Source organism: Plecotus auritus, assembly GCF_963455305.1.
Source record: "Plecotus auritus genome assembly, chromosome: 9".
NCBI lineage: Eukaryota > Metazoa > Chordata > Mammalia > Chiroptera > Vespertilionidae > Plecotus > Plecotus auritus.
In genome coordinates this window covers 58084529-58109305 of record NC_137783.1, presented here as the reverse complement: position 1 = coordinate 58109305, position 24777 = coordinate 58084529, and the positions used below count along the sequence as shown (strand labels likewise).

Genomic DNA, 24777 nt, shown 5'->3' with positions numbered 1-24777 from the left:
TGGAGGGAATGGATGAGTGAGAGGAGATGCTGCCTTACAGGGCAGGGAACTCGGGGTCACGGTTTCCTTGGGGTCCTGGGCATTGCTCCTGATCAGCTGTGTAACCATAGGCAAGAGGCTTGACCTCTCTGAGTCTCAGTTTTCTCAGCTGTAAACTGAGAGTAAATATTGTGCTTCAACAATAAATTGTTACAAGGACTAAATGAGTTGTTATTTGTAAAGCTCTTGGAATGTGCATGGCACGTAGTGCTCATTATACATATGCAGGGTGGGCAAAAGTAGGTTTACAGTTGTGCATATGGAAAAATACAAATTAATAAATAATAATAATAGAAGAATAAGCTGTGTTCTGCATACTCCCAACTGTAAACCTATCTTTGCCCACTCTTGTATGTATTAGTCACTATCATTGCTCTCTCTCTCTCTCCCTCTCTCACTGTGACCATCTAATACTTAACGTGTACTTTCTCCCAGTGTCTCCCAAACTCTTCCTCCTCAGCGTTTAAGTGGCAATGCCCTTCCGTCGGTGGTGTGGCCGCTTTGTGGGTGAGAGTGGGGGCGGCAGTGAGAGGCCTCATGGGAAGGAGGAAGATGGGTGAAGAAGCAAGTAGAGCGAGGGGAAGTGGAAAGAACAAGGGATCGCCAATGTCAGGTCAGTTCCTGTCAGTGTCTGCCCTTGACCATGGCCCTGCTTGGTCTGAGGACACAGAGATGGCAGTGATTCATGGGCCAGGTGTGCGCTGCACTCGATGAATGCGTTGAGTGTGAGGGACCACAGTGGCAGGAACTCAAGATCTGTGCGGGGGAGATTGCGTGTGTGTGGGAGAGGATGGGAGGAAGGAAGGGTGCAAAGAGGGAGGTGGGACATTTGGGTGGCCCCTGAAGAACCAGTGGGCACAAGTGCAGGAAGGATGGGCAGGGTGGGCTGGGTGCTAATCCCTCAAGGAGGAGAGCAGGGCATGGGTGGGGAACATCAACAAGTTCACGGTGAGGAGCGGGGGACCCGAGGCTCAAAAGAACTCCTTCTAGGGTGACCACAGGGTGACCAGGAGGGCACAGCATTCCCTTAAGACAGGCAGAGCGGCCAGGAAGAGGCAGGGCTGGGCAGGCCATAGGCAGCATGAACTGGCTACGGACGGGACCTGCTAGATGCAGGGGTGGGCAAACTTTTTGACTCAAGGGCCACATGGGTTCTTAAACTGGACCGGAGGGCCGGAACAAAAGCATGGATGGAGTGTTTGTGTGAACTAATATAAATTCAAAGTAAAGGAGCGAAGGGGAGAGCAAGAGAACCGGATAGAACAGCCGGATCCGGCCCGCGGGCCATAGTTTGCCCACGGCTGTGAGGGTAGTAACCCTCAGTTCCTGCCCAAAGTAATGTCTGTGGGTGAACTAGGCAGCCACAGAGAGGAGGAAGCCCAGGCCTGCTCTGGATTTCAGGGAGACCGTGCACAGTGGCTGGGACACTCAGTAAGACCCAGGGGACCTTTGGAGCAGGAGGTCACTCCCAGCCGGTGGGGGTCCGGCCTGGGCAGGGGTCTCAGGGCTGGATGCCAGGAAGGATCCTGGGACTCAGGTGAAGTGGATGGAAAGGCACCCTGGGTACCTGACAGGACGAGCAAAGGCTCAGAGGGGAGGTGGGTGAGTGTAGGGAAGAGCTGCTTGGGGGGTAAACTGAGTGACTAGAAATAAGGTGGAGGTCAGGGATGACAAAGAGTGTGGCCTGGAGGCTGTGGCAGCCATGAAAGTCGCCAAAGGGAACCGTGTGTCCAGGTGGCTGACATTGTGGCAGTGTGAACATGCCCTGCGGGGTCGGAGCCTGGCTGGGAGATGGTGGATGGACCCACCTCGCACACCGGAGAGCTTGTCTGAGGCAGGGGGGCTCCTTAGGGTGCCAACAAGGCCACGTGCTGAGTGTGGATGTGGAGGGGAGAGTGGGGGCAGAGGAGGCATCCTGCTGGGCTCCCCTTGGGAAGGGCTGCCGAGAGCTGGTGGTCAGAGCTGCAGGGGTGCCAGGCTTCCCTCACCCTTGGGGACTCACTGCACAGTGCTTTCCCCATGCCAGGGGCATTTGCAGAGACAGCGGGCAGAGAAGAAAGGACAGAGGCTGCTCAGGAACTTGGTGATGTGGCTGAGCTGCTCACTCACACTGAATTTCTCATCTGCAAAACCAGGACACTGGTCGCTTCTCCAGGGCTGTCTGAGCTAAAGGACACAGTGTAAGGAAAACCTTTAACTGCTTGGCAGGAAGATGGCGCAAGTTTATAGTCCTTTGAGATTCCCCTCTCTCTAAAACAAGAGCTCAGTTAATGTTTGCTCCCTAAGAAACTCTTGAAGAGATGAATGGGTGGATAGGTGGCCATGTGAATAGACGGATGGATGGATGTGGATGGTAGATGGTGAGTGGGTGGGTGGATGAATGGATGGCTGGGTGGGTGGGTGGATGAATGGATGGGTGGGGGGGGTGGATGGGAGGATGATTGGTTGGTTTATGGGATGGTTTGATTACAGCCCTTTCCAAAGCTGAGGATGCTCTAAGGTGCCCTCTAGCCCTTCCACCTCTGGGACAGGATGGACGTAACAGGAGAGGCTGGGCTGCTCCGTGTTAACCTGAGGAGAAAGCTGAACACGCCCAGGGAGAGCAGTGCATACTCACAGCAGGTAGAACGCCAGGCTCTTGAAGTGCCCCTGGAGGAAGGTCTCGGTGCCCACGCCGATCAACACTGAGAGGGAAGAGGAGGGGACAGTGGCCCAGGTGCTCCCACCACACCCCTGCCCTGAGCAGGGGCCGTGGCCAGGAGCCAGCCTGTCCCTGGGACTGAGAGCCGGGGAGGCTCTTCCCATGTGGCACAGAGATGGGCGGCTGGGAAGATGGAGAGAGCAGGAGCCTCCTAACTCGTCTCAGAAACCAGGGTGGCACCAGGCAGAGCCCCAGAGGTGTTCAGTGCAGTCTCCCCAGAGCACAGACGCCACCCACCCGAGTGCCCCAGGAACAGCCACCACGCCAGGACACCTCTGCTCTGCTGTCGCTGTCCTGCACGTGTCCTGGCTCCAAGGGCCCTGGCTGCCCGCAGGCCCGTGCCAGGGTGCTGTGTCTGGGCGTCAGTGCGTGGCCGGGTGGCACCTGCCTGCTCTTGCTGTTCAAAGGCCCCGTTTCACTTGCTGGTTTGGCAGCTGCCTCACACTCACGGCTCTGGCCCCAGGGCCCATCGAGCCCTGACACAGATGCCGCTCAGCCCCGTCTCCCTCTTGCCCTTTCTTGGCAGTTGGTACTCGAACACTTAACCTCCCTTCCCCAGGGTGCACTTTGCCTTGGAGCCACCTTTGCAGACTCGCTGGCTCACCGTCATCTCCTCCCGGGACTCCCTGCTCTAACAGCTTCACTGCCCCAGCCACGCTCTGACCCCATCCACTCGCTGATGGAAACAGGTCACAGGCGGCACGCAGATGTCCCAGGCCTGCAGGACCACAGTGGCCCCGGGTCAGACCTCTTTCTGGACCTGATCGATCATACTCCTTGCACCTACATGTCTCTCTGGGTTCAGGTGACATACCCCGGTGTTTCCACTGTGGTGTTTGCCACCTTATCCTCCCCCCTCTTCTGAAACTCAAAGACGGCAGCTTGGGTTGTCAACATGGGCTGAATGGCTCATGTCTGCTGCGCACGGGTGGGCTGCTTCCCTGGGCCTGAGGCCTCCTCTCCTCCTGGGCGGAGATGCTGTGTAAGCTTCTGCCCCTGGGTGGCCCCAGCCCTTTGTCTGGGCAGAAGGGCTGCCTACTGAAATGCAGTGTGGAGTCCCTCGCTTAGGCCACCAACACCTCCACCCTCACTTCTGGGGGAGGTGGAAGTGCTGCAGGGAGACAGGAGGGGGTGCCTTGACCTACAAAGGGAGGGGAGGCACCCAGCCACCCAGGTTGTCTCGCTGATGGAGCTCTGTGCTCGAGAGCAGCAGGGACAGCGTCTCTGTCCTCTGCAGGATCAGCCCAGGTGAGGAGCTGGGGATGATTGTCAGCATCACCTGCAGAGCACTCATTGGTTTACACACGATCGTTACACATGTCCCAGCTCCTCATAGCATCCCTGTGACACAGTGAGCTCTGCACGCCCCATTTTGCAGGGAGGAAAATGAGGCTGGTGTTGTGCTCACAGGACACACACGTGCCAGAACGTGAAGGAGCAAACGTGAGGTTTCTGGCTGCAGGTGGTGAGCAGTTTCCTGGTTTCCACTGCATACCAGTGTATGTGTGTGTGTGCGTGCATGCCCATGTGTTGTGTGTGTGGTATGCATATGTGTTGGCATGTGTGTTGTGTGTGGTATGTGTAATTTATTTAATGGTCATTTATTTAATTTTCACTGTGTATCCTGCCCTGTTCTCAGCACTTAGCATTTATTAACTTATTTAATGATCACAATGTTCCATGTGAAAGTAGCATGCCAACCTCATTTTCCAGGAGAGGAAACTGAGGTACAGGGAGTGTCAGCAAAACAAATAAACCAACCGGCCACGGCTGCCTAGGTCAGATCCTGCATTTCAGCCTCATATTTGCTAGTTGATAGCTGAGTCACTCATCTCTCTAGCCTCAGTTTCCTCATGGTCCCTCTGGAACATAATGATTATGAGGATTTAGTAGGCTAATTGGTCCCAAGCACATCACAGTTGCTCAATGAAATAGCTTGTTATTTTATGGTGGGGTGTCATTTTGATCAGAGTCTTTGTAGATTTCCATGCGCTTGTGGCAAATGGCCAGCAGATGGCAGGAGAGGGCCTTGGGAACAGCCCGGTTCCCTACCTTGCACCATTAGGCCCCCGGAGAACTATTTTAATACCTATTGACTGAAACAAAGGTCAGTGGTCAAAGGGGCATTGGAGAAGCACCAGAGGCAGAACGGGTTTGCAATCTAAAAATCAAAGTGGCAACAGAAATAAGAGAGCTGGCTTAGATTTCCAGTTCTAGGTGATGTGACCTTGGTGGAGTGGGTACACGTGACCTTGGTGGAGTGAGTACATGAGACCTGGGTGGAGTGGATACATGTGACCTGGGTGGAGTGGTCACACGTGACCTGGGTAGAGTGAGTACATGATACCTGGGTGGAGTGGGTACACATGACCTTGGTGGAGTGAGTACATGAGACCTGGGTGGAGTGGGTACACATGACCTTGGTGGAGTGAGTACACGTGACCTGGGTGGAGTGGATACATGTGACCTGGGTGGAGTGGTCACACATGACCTGGGTAGAGTGAGTACATGAGACCTGGGTGGAGTGGGTACACATGACCTTGGTGGAGTGGGTACACGTGACCTGGGTGGAGTGGGTACACGTGACCTTGGTGGAGTGGGTACACGTGACCTTGGTGGAGTGAGTACATGAGACCTGGGTGGAGTGGGTACACATGACCTTGGTGGAGTGAGTACACGTGACCTGGGTGGAGTGGGTACATGTGACCTGGGTGGAGTGGTCACACGTGACCTGGGTGGAGTGGGTACATGAGACCTGGGTGCAGTGGGTGTGTACTAACTGCGCTGAGTTCTCTCTGAAAGGGGAGAATAAGTTATACCTCAGAGTTGTTGCTGGGCTTGAGGAAATTGACAAAGCTGAGACGCAGGGCTCTGTGTGTGGTGAGGTCAGAGGACTGTGAACACGAGCTCCTTCCTCCCCCCTATTTGACCTGGGCAGCTTTCCCAGCCTCCATCTAGCCCGTCCAGGGAGGTGGAGTCCCCACGCAGAAGCTCAGCAAGCCCAGCCACAAGGGTGCCCTTTGGCTGGAGGAGGACAGGTGATGGAGTGAGGAGTGTAGGTTCCAAGGCCAGGAGATCCCTAAGGGGATCCAGTGGGATTCTCCTGGGAGCCAAAGGTTCTTTGACACTGGGGCCACGGAGTCACCTGCTTTCTGCTTGATCATCCCAGTTCTGGACTCCCGTGCTCAGAGGCAGACCATGCAAGGCCGAGACAACATCAAGTCCTTCCTTGTGTCCCCTGCATCCGCCTCTACCTGTGGCCTCGACCCATGATCCTATTTCTGCCCTAGAGCTACTTGGCTGACTCCTTGGTCTCCTGGCAGCTCTTCCTAGACTGTGCTTCTAGCTCATCTTCTGGGTTTTCCTGTTGGGGTGAAGCCCAGCGGTGGGCTGGAGTCAGGCATGTGCTCCTCTCCGGGGCATGCTTGGTCCAGGGGGAGACACGTGGTTTGTACAGACTGACAAAGTACTATGACCCAGATTGTAAGAGAGGCTCACCTAAGTGCTCAGAGATCCAGAGAAAGAAGGGCCATTCCTGAAGGTGTTGAACCAAGAAGGACTGGCAGGCAGGCAGGAGATGGACCTGAGCAAGCGGAGGGGCAGCGCCCTGCAAGTGTAACAGCAAGTGATTTCCTCTGGAACCGGGGCACGGGAGGGGCATGGGCAGTGCCTATGGGCCGAGGCCAGACTGTGGCTCTTTAAATAGCAGGCTCCACGGCCTGGGCAGAGGGTGGGGGCACTCGGGCGCTGGGAGCAGCTGAGTGATGTGTTCAGATTGGCATCTCAGAAAGCTCCCTACCCTCAGGCAGAGGGTAGGAGGCTTTGGTGATACTGGCTAAGACTGCCTGGCGGAAGAGAGGTGGTGGTGGAGGTCCAGGACCTGCTCCGGGTGCCTGGCCTTCCCTCCCCAAGCACACCGCCAGCCTCCAGTTCCTTTGTGGGTCTGGCTTGGAGCAAGTTCTTGTCATGGCTCCTAACGTGGGTGACTCTGTTCACCTGTCTGCAGGCAGGGCACCCGGGAGAGGGGGGCAGGGGAGAAGGGCATGCCCTGCTGTCGCATGATGGCCCTTTTCTGGGTGGAGGAAGCAGTTGTGTGAGGTGGTCACAGGTGACCACAAGACATTGTGGTTAAAAGCTCTCTGGGTGTGCCAGCCCAGCTGCCCCACAGGGAGGTCCCACCACGTGCTGTAGACTGAAGCAGGCCCCTGCACACATCCTGCTACTGTGCACAATATTCCTCAAGGTGGGGATTGCCAGCCACATGTTATTATGAAAAAATCCCAACCAGAGCCTGGGAGGTGAGCACCTTGGCCCAGCATGCCGGCCATGATGAGCAGAGGGCGACGGGATCAGGACCGCCTCGCAGGGTTCTGAGTTCCCTGCTGGCAGACGTTGGGGGAGGACTCTAGAGAGAGTGTGCAGGTGGGGAGGATGTTTCCTGGGGCCCTTCACAAGCATGGGGATGTCAAGTGAATGAGACCTTGTCACCACGGGCAGTGGGCCATTGCATCGCCCCGTGCAGCTGTACATACATTTTTGCAATGTCTTCATCTTAAAGAGGCAGGAACCTGCCCCCCTGCACTGCCTCAGCGACCAGCTGGTGCCCAAGCTGTGGGTCAGGGTGGTGATCACCCCCTCACCCTGGGCATGTTGCAAAGGGCCCGCAGCCTGGGCAGAGCTCTCTGCTGAATGTCACAAGTGGTCCCAGCCTGAATCTCACCACCAGGTTGTTGCCCCAGCCACCAAGGGTTGCCCTGGTTGATCAAGGCCCAGGGTCCCCAGGGCGAGTCCACACCCTTGCTCACAGCACATGAGCCAGGTCCAGGTAAAGTACAGGGGTGCAAAGCAAATGCATGCCCCAGCCTGGGCAGACGGCCCCAGCCCCAGGAAATGGGGAAGCCGAAGGTGGGGACAAGCCAAAGCACGAGGAGCAGGAAGAAGGCAGAGGAGACAGGAAGTCCCTGCGGTGGAGACAGGCCAGGTGAGGCCAGGCGGACAGAGCAGCGCGAGTTCAGGGCTTGGATCTGTGATGCTGTGACTCTGTGCACAGGTCAGGGGCGGGGCCTGGTCTCTGGGTGCCTCTCTGTGCAGCTCCCAGGGCTGAGCAGGTTCGCAGGGTGGCACTGGAGCAGACAGTGCGGCTTCCTGGGCCCACACCCTCACCCTCTTTCACCTCTTCCTGCCGTCTGAGAGGCACGCTGGCTGAGAAAGCTGTGCCCCATGGTCTGGGAAAACCCTGCCATGGGCAGTCTGGGTGCAGCCAAGTGCCCTGGGACCACTGCTTCTGCGAGGACTTACTCTATTCCCTAATGCCATCTTCCCGAAGGTCTCCCAGGCTTCTCGAGGCTGGGCCAGGTACCATCTCTCAGTCAGTGAGCCAGGCGTGATCTCCTGGGAGGACTCTCCTACTGACCCAGCAGGAACGCATCCAGAGAGCTGGAGAGATTATTGCTGGATCTATGACAGACAGTTGCCCCCCACAAACTTAGTCTGTTCGGTGAGGAGATACCCTGACTGTAACAATGTAAGATGGGGTGCTTCATTACAGCAGATGTTAGATGGAAGCTGGGAAAAAACTTTGCAGTTCTTCCCATTGAGAGGTGTAGTGTAACCTCTCCCACTGGGTGTGGTCTGTCTGATGGAAGGAAGGATGTACAAGTAAAGTTTGGGGACTTGCATGGCTAATTCGCAAAGAGCTTCTTCTACTGAGACTTCCTAAAATGCTTGTTCTGGGAGAAGCTACTCGCTATGTGGAAGTCTGACGCTCCTGAAGAACCCCAAGATAACCATGGAGAGAGCGAGAGCGCCCCAGCTGGTTTGAGTTGGGCAGGAGACATGGGAGTGAAGTTCTTGGACATCCAGCCCCAGAAGGTCCAAGTGAAGGAGAACCGCTGACCAGAGCTCGCAGTCAGGACACGTGGCCATCCCAGCACCCACCCAGGCCCCGCATAGTGGAGAAATGCTATCCTCGCGGTGCCCTGCCTGTGTTCCTTAGCCACAACGTTTGAGCATAAGAGAAGTTTAGTCTTAAGCAGCTAAGTTTTGAGTGGCTTTAGATGTAGCTGCAGATAACTGGAAATGCAGCTAATCCTGTCCTCTGACTACCTGGGAGGGGGGCCCGAGGTTCCCGTGCCGGCCTGTGGGCTCTGACTCTCAGCAGTGAAATCCCCAGCCCCAGGGCCTCTGCACCTCTCACCGGGGCTTCCCCCTCCAGGATCCCACATCCTGCAGCATCGGTCCCCTGCCCAAATGTGTGCACAGCCTCAGGGTGCAGTCTCCCAGCAACAGGCTGGTGTCCGGCCTGCATTTGGGCCGCGGAGTCCTCTGGTGGTCTCATGCCTGAGGCTTTCCTGGAGGACCCACGAGGGCCTGCCTTTCCACAGCAGGCCCCCCAGCAGCTCCGTTTCGCAGAGATGCTCAGTTGAAAAAGTGAGGAAAGCAAAAGTGAGATCTCCTGCTACAGGGGCGTTTGTGACCTACGCCCAGTGCCCCCTGGACAGCCACCCCCTGCTGACCCATGCTGGGGACAAGCTATCCTTGGGAGGCACCACTGTTCTCCATGACACAGATATAGCACCCCAAAACTGTTCTCACTGAGGGCCTGGAGCTTCCTAAGTGCTTTGCATGGACTAGTCTTCAAAACCAGACACTTCAGAAGCCAGAAATTGGACATCGAGTGTAGCCTTAAATTGGGGGTGAAGAGTGGAATGGGTGTGTGAGAAGATTGGCCGACCTGCCTCCTGAGTGTCGGTCTGCCCAGACTGCAGGGGGGCACCTGCTCGCTAAGAGGCCTCAGGACCCGTGGGAATGAGGACAGCGCAGTCCTCGCTTTGTGGCATGGACTGAGGAACTGCCCGGTTTTCAGCTGCAGGCAGGGCTGTCTGGACAATAGGGAAGTTATCCAGTGGAGCCGGGACTAGGATGAGCTGAGCCAGGCACCTGGGCACACATTTAAATTCTAAACGGAAGGAGGCATTCACTCCGAGGACGGCCGCAAGCCCTGGCGTCCAGCGCTGTACACGGCCCATGGCTTGTGGGCTTCTGGCTACTCATGGAGGTTGGCCTGCACTCTGTCCTGGCTAGAATGTCTGAAACTACACCCATGGGGCTCCAGTTCAGTACAAAATGGGCGACTTTCATCAGGAACCCACCCAACCAGTGACCCTGAGGCCTTGTCCCCAAGTCAGGAGAGCTGATAGTGTGACATGCAGACAGGAGACAAGTGCCATGCTCACCCCAGAACCAGACTTCATGTAAGAAAGATTTGCCCCCAGAACTGCCTTGATGCGGCTGCACGGTTCTGCCCGCTGTCGGTGGGCGGGGTGTTTTTACAGAGCTGTTTAGGGCCCGTCCTCTATCCCTCCCTGTTATCTGTCCCTCAGGATCCTGTTATCCCTTATCCCAGTCCATCAGAGACAATTGCCACCCCTCCATCCCACTGCCCTGCACAGTCCCCAGCAAGGCCCCCTGGTGGTACCAGCTGGAGCCAGCTCTTCGTCCTCAAGCCCTTGTGGACCATCCTGGCCCCCGCACCCCACTGCATCCCACCAAAGCCTGTAGTCTCTGTCCCTCCTGTCTGGGCTGGGTCCATACCCCACACAGAGTGTTCTTCCCCCAGAGGCCAGGGTGTTCTTCTGCACTGTCTTCCTGCGCTGCTTACACCGGCTTAGCAGTGGTCAGATTCTGGACCTTGAGGCTGCAGCGTAGCCGGGGCCCGTGGACACCTTCTGAGCACCTTGCGGACACCCTGGTGCTCGGATCCAGAGTGTGGGGGCAGAGGTAGGAGGGTGCTGAGCTGCAGCGGACAGGAGGGAGGCGCCTCAGGAAGGCAGATCCCGGCTCCTCCAACTAGTCATCCTCTCTCACCTGTTTCCTCTTCTGGAAAATGACGAGAATAAAACGTGCACATTGGCTGTGAGAGTTCGGCCTTAGTATGATGGATGCTCTGCAAACATAGCTGATGGCCAGAGTATTGTTAGGAGAGGCGGGTGTTCCTGTTAGTGCTCTCATGGGAGAAGAGGGCTTACTTCCACCTTTCCCTCCATCAATGCACACGCTTATTGGACTAAGAGCCCTTCTCTGTGTGCCGATGCTGCTCATTGACTTTCTAGTCTCAGGTTCCTTCTGCAGGCCCGGCTAGTATATAAGTGGTCTGAAGCCCCATCCACCACACATCTCGTTTGGAACACGCTCTGTGTGGGCCAGCATGTGTGAGGATGGGGCCTGTGTGTGGAGCTGGTTGCCCAGGGCCCAGCTCCCCGGCTTTAGCCTTGTGCTGCTTTTGCCTCAAGACAGACCTCGCAGCTGAAGACGGCTTGTCTGTTCTGTCTCCGTTGCTGGGTTGAGTTCTGACGCCTGTCTTGCGTTTGGTGCAGTGCCCTGGTGGCAACACAGGACACTTCACAGAGGTCACTAGAGGCCACACTAACTGGCCTTTTTTGTTGTTGTTTGTTAACCCTTATCCGAGGATATTTTTTCCATTCATTTTTAGAGAGAGTGGAAGGGAGGAGGATAGACAAAGAGAGAGAAACAGTGATGCGAGAGAGACACACTGATTTGGTTGCCTCTCACACGTGCCCCAACCAGGGCTGGGGATCGAGCCTGCAAACCAGGCCCTTGACTGGAATTGAACCCAGGACCCTTCAGTCCACGAGCCGACGCTCTAAACATTGACTCACATGGGCCAGGGCACTAACCAGCTTTTCATGCCAGGCAGTGATCTGGGCCTGGGCTGCCCAGGTAGTTGCATGAGAATGTCATTGTCGCTGCTGCCGAGGGCAGCCTTGTAACTCCTGTGTCTTAGTGACGGCCCCTCTTCCTCAGGGAGGGGCTGTCTCCTGCTGGTCTTCGGCCTGTAAGGACCCCTTAGGAGCGAATGCACTGGGTTGATGTCGATGGCTGGAGAAGGCTTTGGGTCAGAAGAGGGCACAGCTGGTTGCAGAGGTGAAAGCTACATCTCCACTACTGCTAAGAATGTGGGGGTATTGGAACTAGTTGCTAAGAAGCCTCTGAGACAGAAGGTAGTGGTTGCAGGCTTCTTAGTCAGGAGAAGTTCTGGCAGATTCTAACACGGCAGCAACATTGACCTGGGTATGGAGAGCTGTTCAGTGGATACCTAAGAGCCAGAGTTCAGAGGCACTGTGATGAAAGGCCAAGGTTTTATAGGAGAAAGTTTCCGAAATTCAGTAAGAAGAGCTTTTAGAGCACAGCGCGGCACTCAGTACCCAATCACTCTCACAAGTCTGTTTAGGTAGAATTCCCCAGAGGCAAGAGTCCACTGGTTCTCTGCTGGATTCTTCAAACATGAGCCACAGACTGAAGCTGACCAGCCAAGAGGCTGATTTTGCCTGTGCAAAGCCCCTGTGCGGATTGCTGTGATGCCCCCACCTTCACCCCTCTCGGCATCCACACACTGCTAAGTGAGTTTGCCGTGAAGTCTGTTTCCCCAACCCTTGTATCTGGAATCAGCAACGTGGCCTGTTTTGGGCACCATACAAGAACAGGCATGAAATGGGCTCGTAAACTTGCATGTTCTCTCTTGGCGCATGCCAGAGCCAGCCTGCTGGAGCAGCAGGGACACAGAAGGCAGAATGGCCCATTTCATCCCAGCCACGGCCAGTCTAGACGAGTCAACAACCCCAGCAAGGGAAGCACACCCAGCGACATTAGCAGGGCTGCCCAGCCTGATTGCCCAGATGTGTGAATAACAAAAGCTTGTTGCTCTATCCCACTGAAGGTTTGCGGATGTCACACAGCATTATTTTGGCAATAGATAACTGGCACATCCACTTTTAGAAACAGTTTTATTGAAGTACTAGAGGCCCGGTGCACAAAATTCATGCACTGGGGGAGGGGAGTGTCCCTCAGCCCAGCCTGCACCCTCTCCAATCTGGGACCCCTTGGGGGATGTCCGACTGCCAGTTTAGGCCTGATGCCTGTGGGATCGGGCCTAAACTGGCAGTTGGACATCCCTCTCACAATCCGAGACTGCTGTCTCCCAACCACTCGCCTGCCTGCCTGCCTGATTGCCCCTAACTGCTTCTGCCTGCCAACCTGATCACCCCCTAACCACTCCCCTGCCAGCCTGATCGATGCCTAACTGCTCCCCTGCCGGCCTGATTGCCCCCAACTGCCCTCCCCTGCTGGCCTGGTCACCCCCAACTGCCCTCCCCTGCTGACCTGGTCGCCCCCAACTGCCCTCTCCTACAGGCCTGGTCTCCCCCAACTGCCCTCCTCTGCCGGCCTGGTCGCCCTTAACTGCCCTCCGCTGCCAGCCTGGTTGCCCCTAACTGCCCTCCCCTGCAGGCCTCGTCCCCCCCCTCCAACTGCCCTCCCTCCCCTGCAGGCCCGGTCGCCCCCAACTGCCCTCTCCTGCTGGCCTGATCGCCCACGACTGCCCTCCCCTGCTGGCCATCTTGTGGCGGCCATCTTGTGACCACATGGGGGTGGCCATCTTGTGCGAGGGTGTGATGGTCAATTTGCATATTACCTCTTTATTATATAGGATAATTGATATATAACAATTGCACTTATTTAGAGTGTTCAGTTTGATAAGTATTGACATATGTATATACCCAGAAAACATCACTACAATCAGGATAATGAATATATCTCTCCTCATATATTTGTAAACCTACCATCCTACCCATCCATCCACCCTTGACAACCACTAATCTATGTTCTGTTATAGAGATTAGTTTTCATTTTCTAAAAATATATTTAAATGGTACTCTTTTTCATCTGTTTACTTTAATTCAGGATGATTATTGAGATTCATCCATGTTGTAGCATATGCTTTCTTTTTAAAAAAATATTTTAATTAATTTTTAGAGAGTGTGAAAGGGAGAGGGAGAGAGTGAAACAGTGATTGGCTACCTCCTGCACACCCACTACAGGGGATCAAGCCCACAACCTAGGAATGTGCCCTGACCAAAATCCAACCAGGAACTTTTCGGTGCCTGGGATGATGCCCACCTGAGCCACACCTGCCAGGGCAGCATGAGCTCTTCTGTTTGCTGAGTAGTATGGATAGAATCCATCTGTTGCTGGGAACTTGGATTGTTTCTAGTTTTGGCTACTACAAAAAAGATGCTATGAACACTCATGTACAATATTTTCATGAACATATGCTTTCTTTTTCCTTGGGTAAGTACCTAGGAGTGGGTCATTTTTAAGAAACTGCCAAACCATTTCCAAAGTGAGTGTACCATTTTACATCTCGGTCAGCAGTGTTTGAGAGTTCCACACCCTTGCTGACACTTCAGCGCATGGCATGGTGAGTCTTTCAGCCATCCTAAAGGCAGGTAGTCGTACCTCATTGTCGTTTTGGTGTGCATTTCCCTAGTGACTAATGATATGGAACATTTTTTCATGTGTGTTTTGCCATTGCATCTCTTTGTTAACTTGTTTTTTTCATTCTCTTAAAATTATATTTTGAAGAGTAAAGTGTTAAATTTTGATGGTGTGCAATTTATTAATTTGTTCTATGGATTGAAATTTGGTATTGTATCTAAGAAATCTCTGCCTAACCCATTACTGAAGTTTATCCTGTTTTCTAGGAATTTCATAGTTGTAAGTTTTACATTTAGGTCCATAATCTATTTTGAGTCTTTTTTTTTTTGGTATATGGTACAAAATATAGATCAATATTTTTTAAATTAACGAATATTCAATTGTTAGCAAGTTAAAAAGTTAAAAGTTATTCTTTCTACACTAAATTATCTTTGTACTTAAGTCAAAATTCTGTTGTACATAGTATATGGCTAGTTCTATTTCTGAATGCTATTGTGTTCCATTAATCAATTTGTCTTCTTTGTGTCAAAACTGCACTGTCTTGATTTCTGTAGCTTTATAAGTCTTAAAATCAGGTAGTGTTAAATTTCTCATTTTGCTCTTTGTGTACAAGGTTGCTTTGGTTATGTCAGGACCTTTACATTTCCAGGTAAATTTTAGAAACAGCCTGTCTACTCTTAGGAAACACACACCCGCACGCGCGTGCACACACACACACACACACACACATGCACACACACAAAACAAACCTGCTAGGATTTTGGCTGGGATTGCAGTTAGTCTATAGAACAATTTTTGGGAGAACTGACTTCTTAATGATACTGAGTCTTCCCACCCATGAACAAGATATATCTCTCATATACTTAGGTCTTCCTTACTATCCCTTAGCAATATTTTTTAGTTTCCAATGTATAAATTTTGTCAGATCTATCCTATAGTATTTCATAGTTTGATGCTATCATTTTTACATATTTTTATTTTATTTGCTAAAACTTTGTTAAGAATTTTTACATCTGTGTTGATGGGGGATGTTAATCTGTAGCTTTCTTGTGACGTCTTTGTCTAGTATTGGAGTAATGCTAGTTTTATAAAATGAATTAAGACGTATTCCCATCTTTTCAAATTTCTGGAAGGATTGTATAGAATATGACTATTTCTTCCTTGAATGTGGTAGAATTCACCTGTGAAGCCACCTGGGCTGCTACACCAGTTTCTGGTGATGGCATTATTCACATGGAGGACTCTGCAGACTTGCAGGATTCACCGATAGATACTATTGAGGATCTTGCCTCCAGCACAGAGTGGCATCTCCCTTGTAGTAACCCATGGGGGAAAATTTCTTCTAGGTCTTGACTTCAGGTCAAGGCATTTGTCCTAGATAATTGATTCTTATTCTATCTTGCATTTAAAGAGAACACATCTGATCATTCTTCCACATGGCAGCTTTCCAGGTGCCAGAAAACAATGGTGATGCCTCCAGGTGTTTTCTGCCCATGCCGCACATGCCATGTTTCTTTCTCTGACCTTTACCTGGCCCATGGAAATCTAGGAAGGCTCATGGGGAAGCCCCAAGAGAGCTCCTTTGTACCAGCATCAGCCACTTATGTATGACTACATTTCTTTCTGATAATAACCCCTATTCAGATGGTTGCATAGACTAAGGACAAGCTTAAAAGAACTGCCATCCTGGAAAATAAAACAAGGCTACCATCTTCCTTTTGGTTGGATCACCATGAGGGGATCGAGTGTATAGTGATGGAAACTTGACTTTGGGTAGTGGGCACACAGTGCTATATACAGGTGATGTATCATAGAATTGTACACTTGAAACTCACCCAATGTCACCCCAATAAATTTAATAATAATAAAAAATAACCAAGCCTTGGCCGGTGTGGCTTAGTTGGTTAGGCATTCTCCTGTGCACCAAGAGGTTGCTGGTTTGACTCTCAGTTGGGGCACATGTCAGGTTGCAGGCTCAATCCCCAGTGTGTGTGTGTGTGTGTGTGGGGGGGCGGGGGCTGCAAGAGGCAGCTGATGGAAGTTGAGCTCGCACATTGATGTTTCTCTCTCCATCTTCCTCTCCCTTTCTCTCTCTCTAAATATATATATATATATATATATATATATATATATATATATATATGAAATAACCAAGTTCTTGTGGGCTGATCTTAATAACCCAAGCTCAAATTGTGAAGGAAAATGTTAGTCAGTGTAAGATCTCTCACAGTCTAGCCCCTTTCTCCCTCTCCAGCTTCAAGGGTCATATGTTGCCTTGTTCTTTTCCTCTGATCTCCCGTTTCCCCCATACTGCAGGAAGAGCCCATCACTTATGCTGCACAGCCCGTGTTCTGCAAATGCCTCTAAAATTAACCAGCACTGTTAACCAGCACTGCATGAGAATCCATGTGCCAGGCATTTCCCTGGTTTAGGCATTGTTTTATCGAATGCTCACAACCCCAAAGGGTAGATGCATTTGTTATCCCCATTTCATAGATGAGAAAACTGATTTTTTAAGTTGAATTTGTTGTGGTGACATTGGTTAATAAAAATTATACAGGCTTCAGGTATACAATTCTATAATACATTATCTGCATGTTGTATCATGTGTTCAAGTCTCCTTCCACCACCATTAATGTGCTGGGTAACATGCCTGAAGGCACACACCTTGTCAGTGGTAGAGAAGGACATGCTTCACCCTCCCAAACCCTGGGCTGCAGTGCTTGGTGCCAGGACATGTGCTTTCTAGCTTGTCTCCTCCGTCACCATATGCTTCTCTAGAGGGAGGTTGTGCCATTCTAATATGTGTGTCTATATGGCCCAGGGTGGGAGTTCTGCTAATGTTTGCTGAGTAAATGAATCTTAAGTGGAGCTCTAGGTTTCTTGTTCTAAATCTAAGAAAAAGGGCACAAGTATAATGAAATAAGGAAAAAAAATGCTTGAGCCAAATCACATTATCTTTCAGGTGGAGCAGAGGTGGGGAAATTTCATTTACTTGTTGAAACAATCAGATTGGGAAAAAAACCAGCCAACATCCCCTTGGAGGATCTGAAAACAATGTGGTTAAAAACCCACCTGTGGATGTGTTGGGGTGCAGGAAGCTTCCTTCTGTGGCAGGAAGTGGTCATGGGGATAACATTTCAGAAGGGTGGAAATTAGCATGGAGAGCCCGGGATGGTTGTCTCAGAAGCATTAGTTTGTTTCTGAAGGCTTTGAAAAGGGCTGAGGTCAAACTATGCATTTGCTGTGCCCTTTAAAAAATAATGAGGACGTCTGGGTTTAAGTGCTTCTTTCGTCCTAGTCTACATTAATAAGTCACCATTTCAAATGGAATGTGGCAGGAGTGCGCTGCTGAAAATCTGGCTCTGTCCTTGGTGTGGAGGAGAGGTTAATGGGTCAAACCCTAGAATAAAGCAAACCCCTAAGCAATCCCAGGTTGGCCGTCACGGACACAGGCGGGGCTTCAGCAAGATGATGACTTTATAGCACATTGTCGTCATGCAGCACTGGGCCGTCAGTGGAAGGGCCCGCTGTGACAGTCCCTTCTGGAAAGCTGTGCAGATTTGGATGAGGTCCAGGAGCGGGTCTGAGAGTGGCCAAAGCATGTAACCATCCAGAGAGCATGAGCGGCAGTGTCAAACATCAGTGTCTTTATGTTTCGGAAGTGTTGGTCATTCCTGACTATACGTCACGGTAACTGTCCACAGTTGCCATGACCCACCTGCCTGACAGAGCTGACTGGGGTGGGGGCGCCAGGTAGATGATGGTGGCTTTAGTCAGGCCTCCTTGGTACCCTCTGTGTGTTTTGCATCCTGCATCCTGGGACACCCACGATATGGAGACTTAGGTGCAGGGCACGCTGACTAAGAGTGGGGCCTCGGGAGTGGACCACCATCCATTCACATCTTGCCGCCCTGCTTTCTGGTTGTGAGGACCGGAGAAAATGGCTCTCTTGAACTAGGCCTCAGTTTCCCCCTGTACAGAATGAGGAGGAGGATGAGCATAACGGTGCTCCAAAGGGTGGTTATGAGGATAAAAGGAGGCACTACATTTAAAACATGCAGCAGAGCCCGGATCACAGCAAGTACTCACATAGTAATGTCCACTGCCAGCTATGACTCCCAGAGCCGAGGCTGGAAGAGGAAAAACTGCCCTTGAGTGCTGGCAGCAAGGAGCCTCAGGCTCGAGCCCTTTGCTCTGAGGAGTGTTAGGCGGCCTCACCAAAGGGCTCAGAGACATTTTCTTGGCAGCTCCTCTTTTGGGGAGACTCATAGGCGAGGACGTGGCTGCAGAAGAGGGCTTTCCCCAGTGGTCAGGGCCTAGGGGAATTAGTCTCCCCTCTTTCCTCCACACTCCACTCAAGTCTGGGACCCTCAAGGTGCAACATCTACCCGGCGCGGGGAACTCTTCCCATCCTGTTTCTGGCAGGGTTGGGCAGGGCTCAGGAGTGGTGAGGAAATTCATGGGAGTCACCCTAAGAGGTGGGGGAGGAGGAGGACTGCAAAGTTCACAGGGAAATCAATCCCTCCTCCCCAGAGCAGGAATGGGGCCCAGCCCACGCCCAGGCTCGGTTCTCACTTTGTGGGGGAGGAACGCCCTGGGCTGCGGTGCTCCCACCTCAGTTACAACCCCTCTCCCAGGCGCCCTCCTGATGGTTGGTCTGCAGTGAGAACTCCACAAGGTAAGGCCCCCTGGAGCTCTCCTCCCAGGCACACCCAGCGGGCCAGTTCTGGGGCAGCAGGCAGATGTGGGCATCTGTGCAGGGAGTGCGAGGGCTCCCAGTCTGTGTGCAGGTCCCGTTGGTGTGCTTCCCTGGGTGGCTGCTGAGGCCACATCTCCATAACAGACACTGAGAGGTCACACATGGACACACACACACAACACATACACACCGCCTTCCCCGCCAGGGAGGTCATGCAAATGCGTGCAGCCAGCAAAGTGTGAGACTAGTGGGGAGGCGTGGGTTTGTGCTGACCTGGAAACCTTATAATTGATTCAAAGGAAGAGAATTTTCTAGTTTTTGAAACACATCTGGCTGGGTGCAGTCTGCCCATGCCGGTCTCCTCCTATTTGGTGGTAGCAGGGCTCTGTCTGTGCCCAGTCTGTGGTATGGGGCTGGCCATGGGGTGGGGCAGCATGGCCCAGGGACCACTGGGCGTCTAAAGCAGCTTCATCCACAGAGGCCTGGGTAAAGAGGGAGGGTGAGCTCTGCCAGCCCCTGTGCAGCTGTGCAGGGCACGTGGTGGTCAAGCTGCTGGGCCGTGCCATCGGGGGAGACCCTTGGGGCCTGTGCCTTTGGAGCCTCTGACAGTCATGGGTCCTGTCTGCAGAGGGGAAGGAGGTCCAGAGGCCACGCCAGTTGGTAGGTGCTGCCTGGTCCCTGCAGATGACTGTCTGGATGGCTTTGGATCACATGCTTTCCCCAGCTTCTGGGGAACCACACTCCTCCCCACAGTGGGGCCAGGGTCTCCCAAAGTTTCTGCAAACTGACAGCCTCTCTCTCAAGCCTTATTTCCTCTCCAGCAGCGATGCCCCTGTACATGAGGCCTGGGCTTCTCAACAGGAATTTCACCAAAAAGGAGGCCAAAGGGAATAAAGAATTTGCAAACCTGATACACTGGAAACAGGCCAGGAGTTCCCTGATACTGCAAGGAAACTGGAGATACGCCCAAGAGACGAAGCCCTCTCTCTAGCTTCCCCATCTCCTGCACTTTAGAAAGCCTCAACAAGACGACTGAAAAGCCTGGCCAATAAAAGGCAGTCCGTGGCCTACTTTCAGCCTGGATCCTTTTCAAAACCAAGCGGGAGGCCTGCCCTCAGCGTTAGCAGCGCCCTCTGTGCAGAGGTAAGGGATGTGGCCAAGGGGAGCAGTGGTGTAGGTGACGGCTGCAGCCCCTTCCTCTGGCTGAGGTAAATTGGATTTAAACAGTCTCTAGCTAACCCATTAGGGTAGATACAGATCAAAACAGATTCCTGACAGGAGGCAGCCCGGGCTCTGGGCAGGGTGTGGTGGGGACCGTCGCTGTGACATCTGCGAGCGGAAAGGGGTGTGCTTCCGCTTTGGGGAACCAGGGCTTAGAGGAGGCAGGGCGGAGTCTAGATCAACAGTTGTAGACCAGACCTTGAACCCAGACATGGAAACCTATTTAGGGTTCCCTACCCCTCCCTGGGTGGGCAGTCAATCCCAGAGTGCAGGTGACAGGTGGCCCTGACAGTGTCTGGAGCTGGCTCCCCACCAGCTCATCTACTCAGGTCTCAGCAGAGCAGGTCCAGACCTTCCTGGTGCCTGTGGGGCGGGATTCCTACCCTGTAAGGCAGAGAACTCTTTGGCAAGAGTCTTAGTCTTTTCAAAAGCCGAGGGACCAGGGCTCCAGGCCAGCTGTCCCTCTGACCTGCAATGTGACCTTGGGTAGTCACTGCCCCTATTTGAGCTCAGATGCTCCATTTATGTCAGAAGTTGTGGGATTAGGTCATCTCAAATGGCAGGTGCTGTGCTAACGCAGGGCCTCCATGCTGCAGACCCCACTGGCTAGTCTACCAGTGAGCCTGGCCCGGCGCCTGGGCGTGACATGGGTCCCCTGAGCTCGGAAGTATGTCATAGCTTCTCCCAAGAGGCTTTATCCCCAGTCCAGCTATCTGATCAGTTCATGCATCGTTGATCCTTCAAAAATCTGGCCAGCAGGGCCGGTTATCTCCATTGCACAGACCAGAAAGCTCAGTCCCAGAGGGCCCAATGGCTCTCCCAAGGTCACACGGTGGCAGGTGGGCCGAGGCTGGAAGCAGCACTGTTTGAGTCTGAGCTGGGGGACATTTCCCATTTACTGAGATCCATGCACATGATTTGGTCCAGTGATGGAGAAGGACTCAATGAGTTGTGGGCGTCTCCTGCTTGTCCCCAGGGACAGTGAGGCCCAGTGCTCAGAGCTCAGAACACTGCTGCTCACTTCCCTGACACAGATCCTGGCCCTGTGCGGGGCCTGGGCTGGGGTAGGGTTTGCCCTAGGGAAGTGAGAAGGCAGCACTCAGGGCCGTGGTCCCACTGGTTCTGCTCCGTCTGTCCTCCCGGCAAGTTGAGCAGCCCCGGGATTAGGCAGGTGAGGGAGAGGAGCCAGCCCAGGAACCACTCCCCCCCGAACCCTGCAGAGCATCAAGGAAGCCCGAGGTCTCCATGACCAGCCCTCCAGCTCAGCTGGGAATTCTCTCTCCACGATGGGGGGCTGTGGTATGAATAAAGCCAGATGTGCTCTGCTAACTCTATAGCGAGGCATCAGCCTTTACACCTTCACCTTCAGCCACTGCCCCCTCGCAGCAGCCCTGCAGAAGGTGGGGCTGACCCTCCACTCATTTCCAAGATGAGGAGGCTGAAGGCTCCCAAGGCCCTTGGTTCCCACTCCCCAGCTGACCCCACTGCACCCGCTGTGCCCTGCAGAGCACTGTTTTTGGGGGTCTTGGGGAAGAAAGTGAAGGGCAGATGTGGTCAGATGCCTCTGCTCATCCCCAGCCAGCTGGCTTCCACTGTTGGGCCAGCCCATCTGTTCTGCCCAGCACGCAGAGGACTACAGCAGGGAGGTGGGGTCCTACCTGCAGCCGTGGTGATGCCCAGGAGCCGGCAGGTGTATTCCAGCCCCGTCCAGAACACCTGCAGCTTCATGGTGCTGGGGCAAGGGCAGCGGCCCAGCAGGGCAGGCAGCAGAGGCTCTGGCCCGAGATGCTCTCAGACGTCCCTTGTCCAGGGAGGCTGTGGCTGCCAGCTTGGGGCCCTTGTGCCCTGGGGCCCTGCTGTCCCAAACCAGTCCCAGCCACTGCAGCCTGGTCAAGGTGTGAATAGGACTCACCTTCCTGCCGGCTGCCTGTGCCTTTGCCAGCACTCAGCTTAATCATTACCTTGAAGAAATGTCCCCTCTGCTTTCAGCAGCTGCCATGGCCCCAGTGGCAGCCTGAGATCAGGCCGATTAGGGCTGGGCTGGAGGCAGGCAGCCTGGAGCTGGCAATCAACTGCTTCTGTCTGGGAGGAGGGAGCCCGCCAAGGAGCCAGCCTGGGCTCTTTCGTCCTGGGCAGCTCAGAGACAGTCCCACCTGGACCTCAGACTGCGGGGTCTGAAGAGGTGGTGTCTGGAGGTGGCAGTGTGCAGGAGTGGGAGAGAGATGTGTCTCTAAATCAACAGCAGAAACACCCTTTGAGATGAGTTCTAAGCTCCCATTTTTTGGAATATAGGTGGATTAGAAAGCTTTGAGTCTGTGGCAGGTTTGGATTCTGGCCAGGAACACTAAGCTCAGACCCACGTCACATGGGACCTTCCTTTATTCCTGACACGTCTCTGGACGTGTGATGTGGGAAATCACCATGATTCTTTGGGAGGGGAGTTGCTATGACAATAATTAACTGGTGACCTTGGAGAAACACAAAAGTATTTGTGAGCCTCAGAAACTTGCAGAAAATAAGTGAGAGGGTTTGACTGGATTGGTGGTTCTTAAAGTAAGATCTGAGAGCTGCGCCAAGAAGCCCGGCTTCTAAAGGTTGGCAATTGTGGGCTTTCACTAATTCTTAATTTACTAAATTATGTAAGAGATTGAATGATGCCAAATGTTAGCTTTTCTCCCAGGCTTTTTCTGAAATCTTTACCCCCTTAAAAATAGTTTGTATTGATTTTAGAAAGGAAGGGAGAAGGAGAGAGAGAACACACACACACACACACACACACACACACACACACACACACACATTGATCAGATGCCTCCCACAAGCGTCCCAACTGGGGATTGAACCCATAACCTAAGTATATACCCTGACTGGGAATCAAACCCACAACCCTTTGGTACATGGGACGATGCTCCAACCAACCGGCCAGGGCTCATGTGACCTTTAAGAGCAAGTTTTAAAATGTATGATTTGACATAACTATTTATTTCTTGGGTTAGCTGAATGTGTTTAACAGCAGACTGTGTTTATCCATCCTCAACTTCCCATTTTCCACAGATCTCGGCACCTGAACCCCCTCCCCCAAACATTGCTACCTGGGTCTCTGTGGTATGCCTGGCACCTCACAGACACAGATGGAGCTGCTGGGGTGGGGGCAGCCGAGGCTCTGGGGCCCGGAAGCCCGTTCTCGCTGGCTGTCCGCAGCATCCCTCGCTTCATCCTCGGGCACAAAGCTGTTGTTCCTGACGCCTTTGGCCCTGGAGACAGGGAGCCCCTCTAGGCTTTGGGAGGCCGGTCTGGCTTCAGCCTCACCTTCCCAGTGGCTTTGGTTTAGGAATGAGACAATGGCCTACTTCTGTCAAATGGTCTGGGAGGAGCATGTGCTGCTGGCTCCTGGAAAAGTGAACCTCGGTTTTAACAAGGCCCAAGGACAGGCTTTGCTCCTCCCTTTGGGCCACCTATGCTGGAGGGGCAGCTAGCTCCTGATGGGAGGGCGAGGGGCTGAGGCAAAGGGCCTGAGCAGCGCCTGGAGCCTGCCTGGGGAGATGGGGAGAGACACTGGCATGTGGGCTCGGAGCTGCTGGACTTCCTGTTCTGTGTTGTTCAGCGGCCTTCCTTAGGCTTCATCGCAGCTGGAAGCATCTCTCCTGACACAGGGGGTGGTGCCTGAACCGAGTTCTCTCCACAGCCTTTTCCTCGCGAAGCTCTTTCCTGCGCGCTGGGCCCAGGTGGAGGACTAGAGGCTGGGGACTGGGGTGCTCTTCCATCCCTGAGGGTGCCCCTGCCTCACCAGGGCTGCCCCTAAGTAGAAGGAAGAGGAGGTGTGGGGCTGGTGGTGGAAGGAGAGGAGGGCGTATTGCAAAAGCAAATGTGGTGAAATCCCAGAGAGGGCACATCTTGAAGAAACTGCAGACTCTGACCAAGGTCATGACCCCTCCTCCCTGTCAGCCTTCTGTGGAGCTCTGCAGGGAGAGGAGGCACCTGGCTGGGCACACGAGTTGCCTTGACCTCTCAGAATCCCGAGGGAAGGTTGCCAGGAGCCAAGGGCCAGAAGCCCTGAAATGGAGCTGATTGTGGAGGTGGTGAAGCGCCCGGGTACCCACGTCTGACCTGCAGCGGCTGCTGGGCCTGGGGAAGAAGAGAACCTCTCTAGCATTTCCTAGAGGAACCCGCGGATGCCCAGGGAGCTGGTGAGGAGCTGAGAAGGGGTAGGACAGAGGGAAGAAGAGAGAACTGAGGGTGGCTGTGTGAAACCCTCACAGAGTGGAAAACACTCTGAGTGCGCAGAGGGAGTCTGAGATTACAGCAGCATAGGAAGCTCTGCACATGGGCCATGCGGGTGCTACATGGAGCAAATGTCCTTTCAGTTCTCATTGTGTCCTAACGAGTCCAAACTTGCACTAGTGAGTAGGAGTTATGGGGGAAACTTAGCTCTAAGCAGGGGAAGGTGTCCTAACAACCATTCCCCACTGGTAAGAAGGGCTGTAGTGGTTGGCCATGACTCGCAGGAGCCCTATGAACATGGGGGGTGGGGGACTGTGGACAGGGTTCAGACCTGGGTTCTGGATTCCAGGTGGCTGTGATTCCTAAAAGAGTCCAGGCAAGTGCTCTGAGAAGGGCCAGGGACACCCCCTGGGTGAGGAAGGCTGGGGCTGGAGCTTCCTCCCTGGCCTGGCTCCTCTTCTGGTCCCTGCCCATGGTCACCGAGGTGCCGGGCCAGGGCAGAGAAGCGGTGTGGGGAGATGAGGGAGGGGCAGGCTCACTTGGCAGGTAACACGTGTGGCCTGAGACATTCCTTATCCTCCCTCCAACCTAGTCTTCTCTT

At 53.5% G+C, this 24777-nt stretch overlaps 1 protein-coding gene across 4 annotated transcripts in view; it reads right to left on the bottom strand.

Moving 5' to 3' along the window:
- LOC308258273 (transmembrane protein 72-like) overlaps positions 1–21886 on the bottom strand; it is a gene marked incomplete at its 3' end in the record, with an annotated part of 79107 nt that extends 57221 nt beyond the window's left edge. For 3 of the 4 annotated variants that reach the window (XM_080688703.1, XM_080688704.1, XM_080688706.1), the window contains exons 1-2: positions 21614–21838; positions 2657–2723 (exon numbers count right to left, since the gene is read on the bottom strand). In XM_080688703.1, the coding sequence (XP_080544829.1) occupies positions 2657–2723; positions 21614–21683 (137 nt within the window). In that variant the 5' untranslated portion in view covers positions 21684–21838. Of the gene's footprint in view, positions 1–2656; positions 2724–21613; positions 21839–21867 lie in introns of those variants that run through there. The other variant, XM_080688707.1, reaches the window with a different exon arrangement.
- Between the last annotated feature and the right edge of the window lie 2891 nt (positions 21887–24777).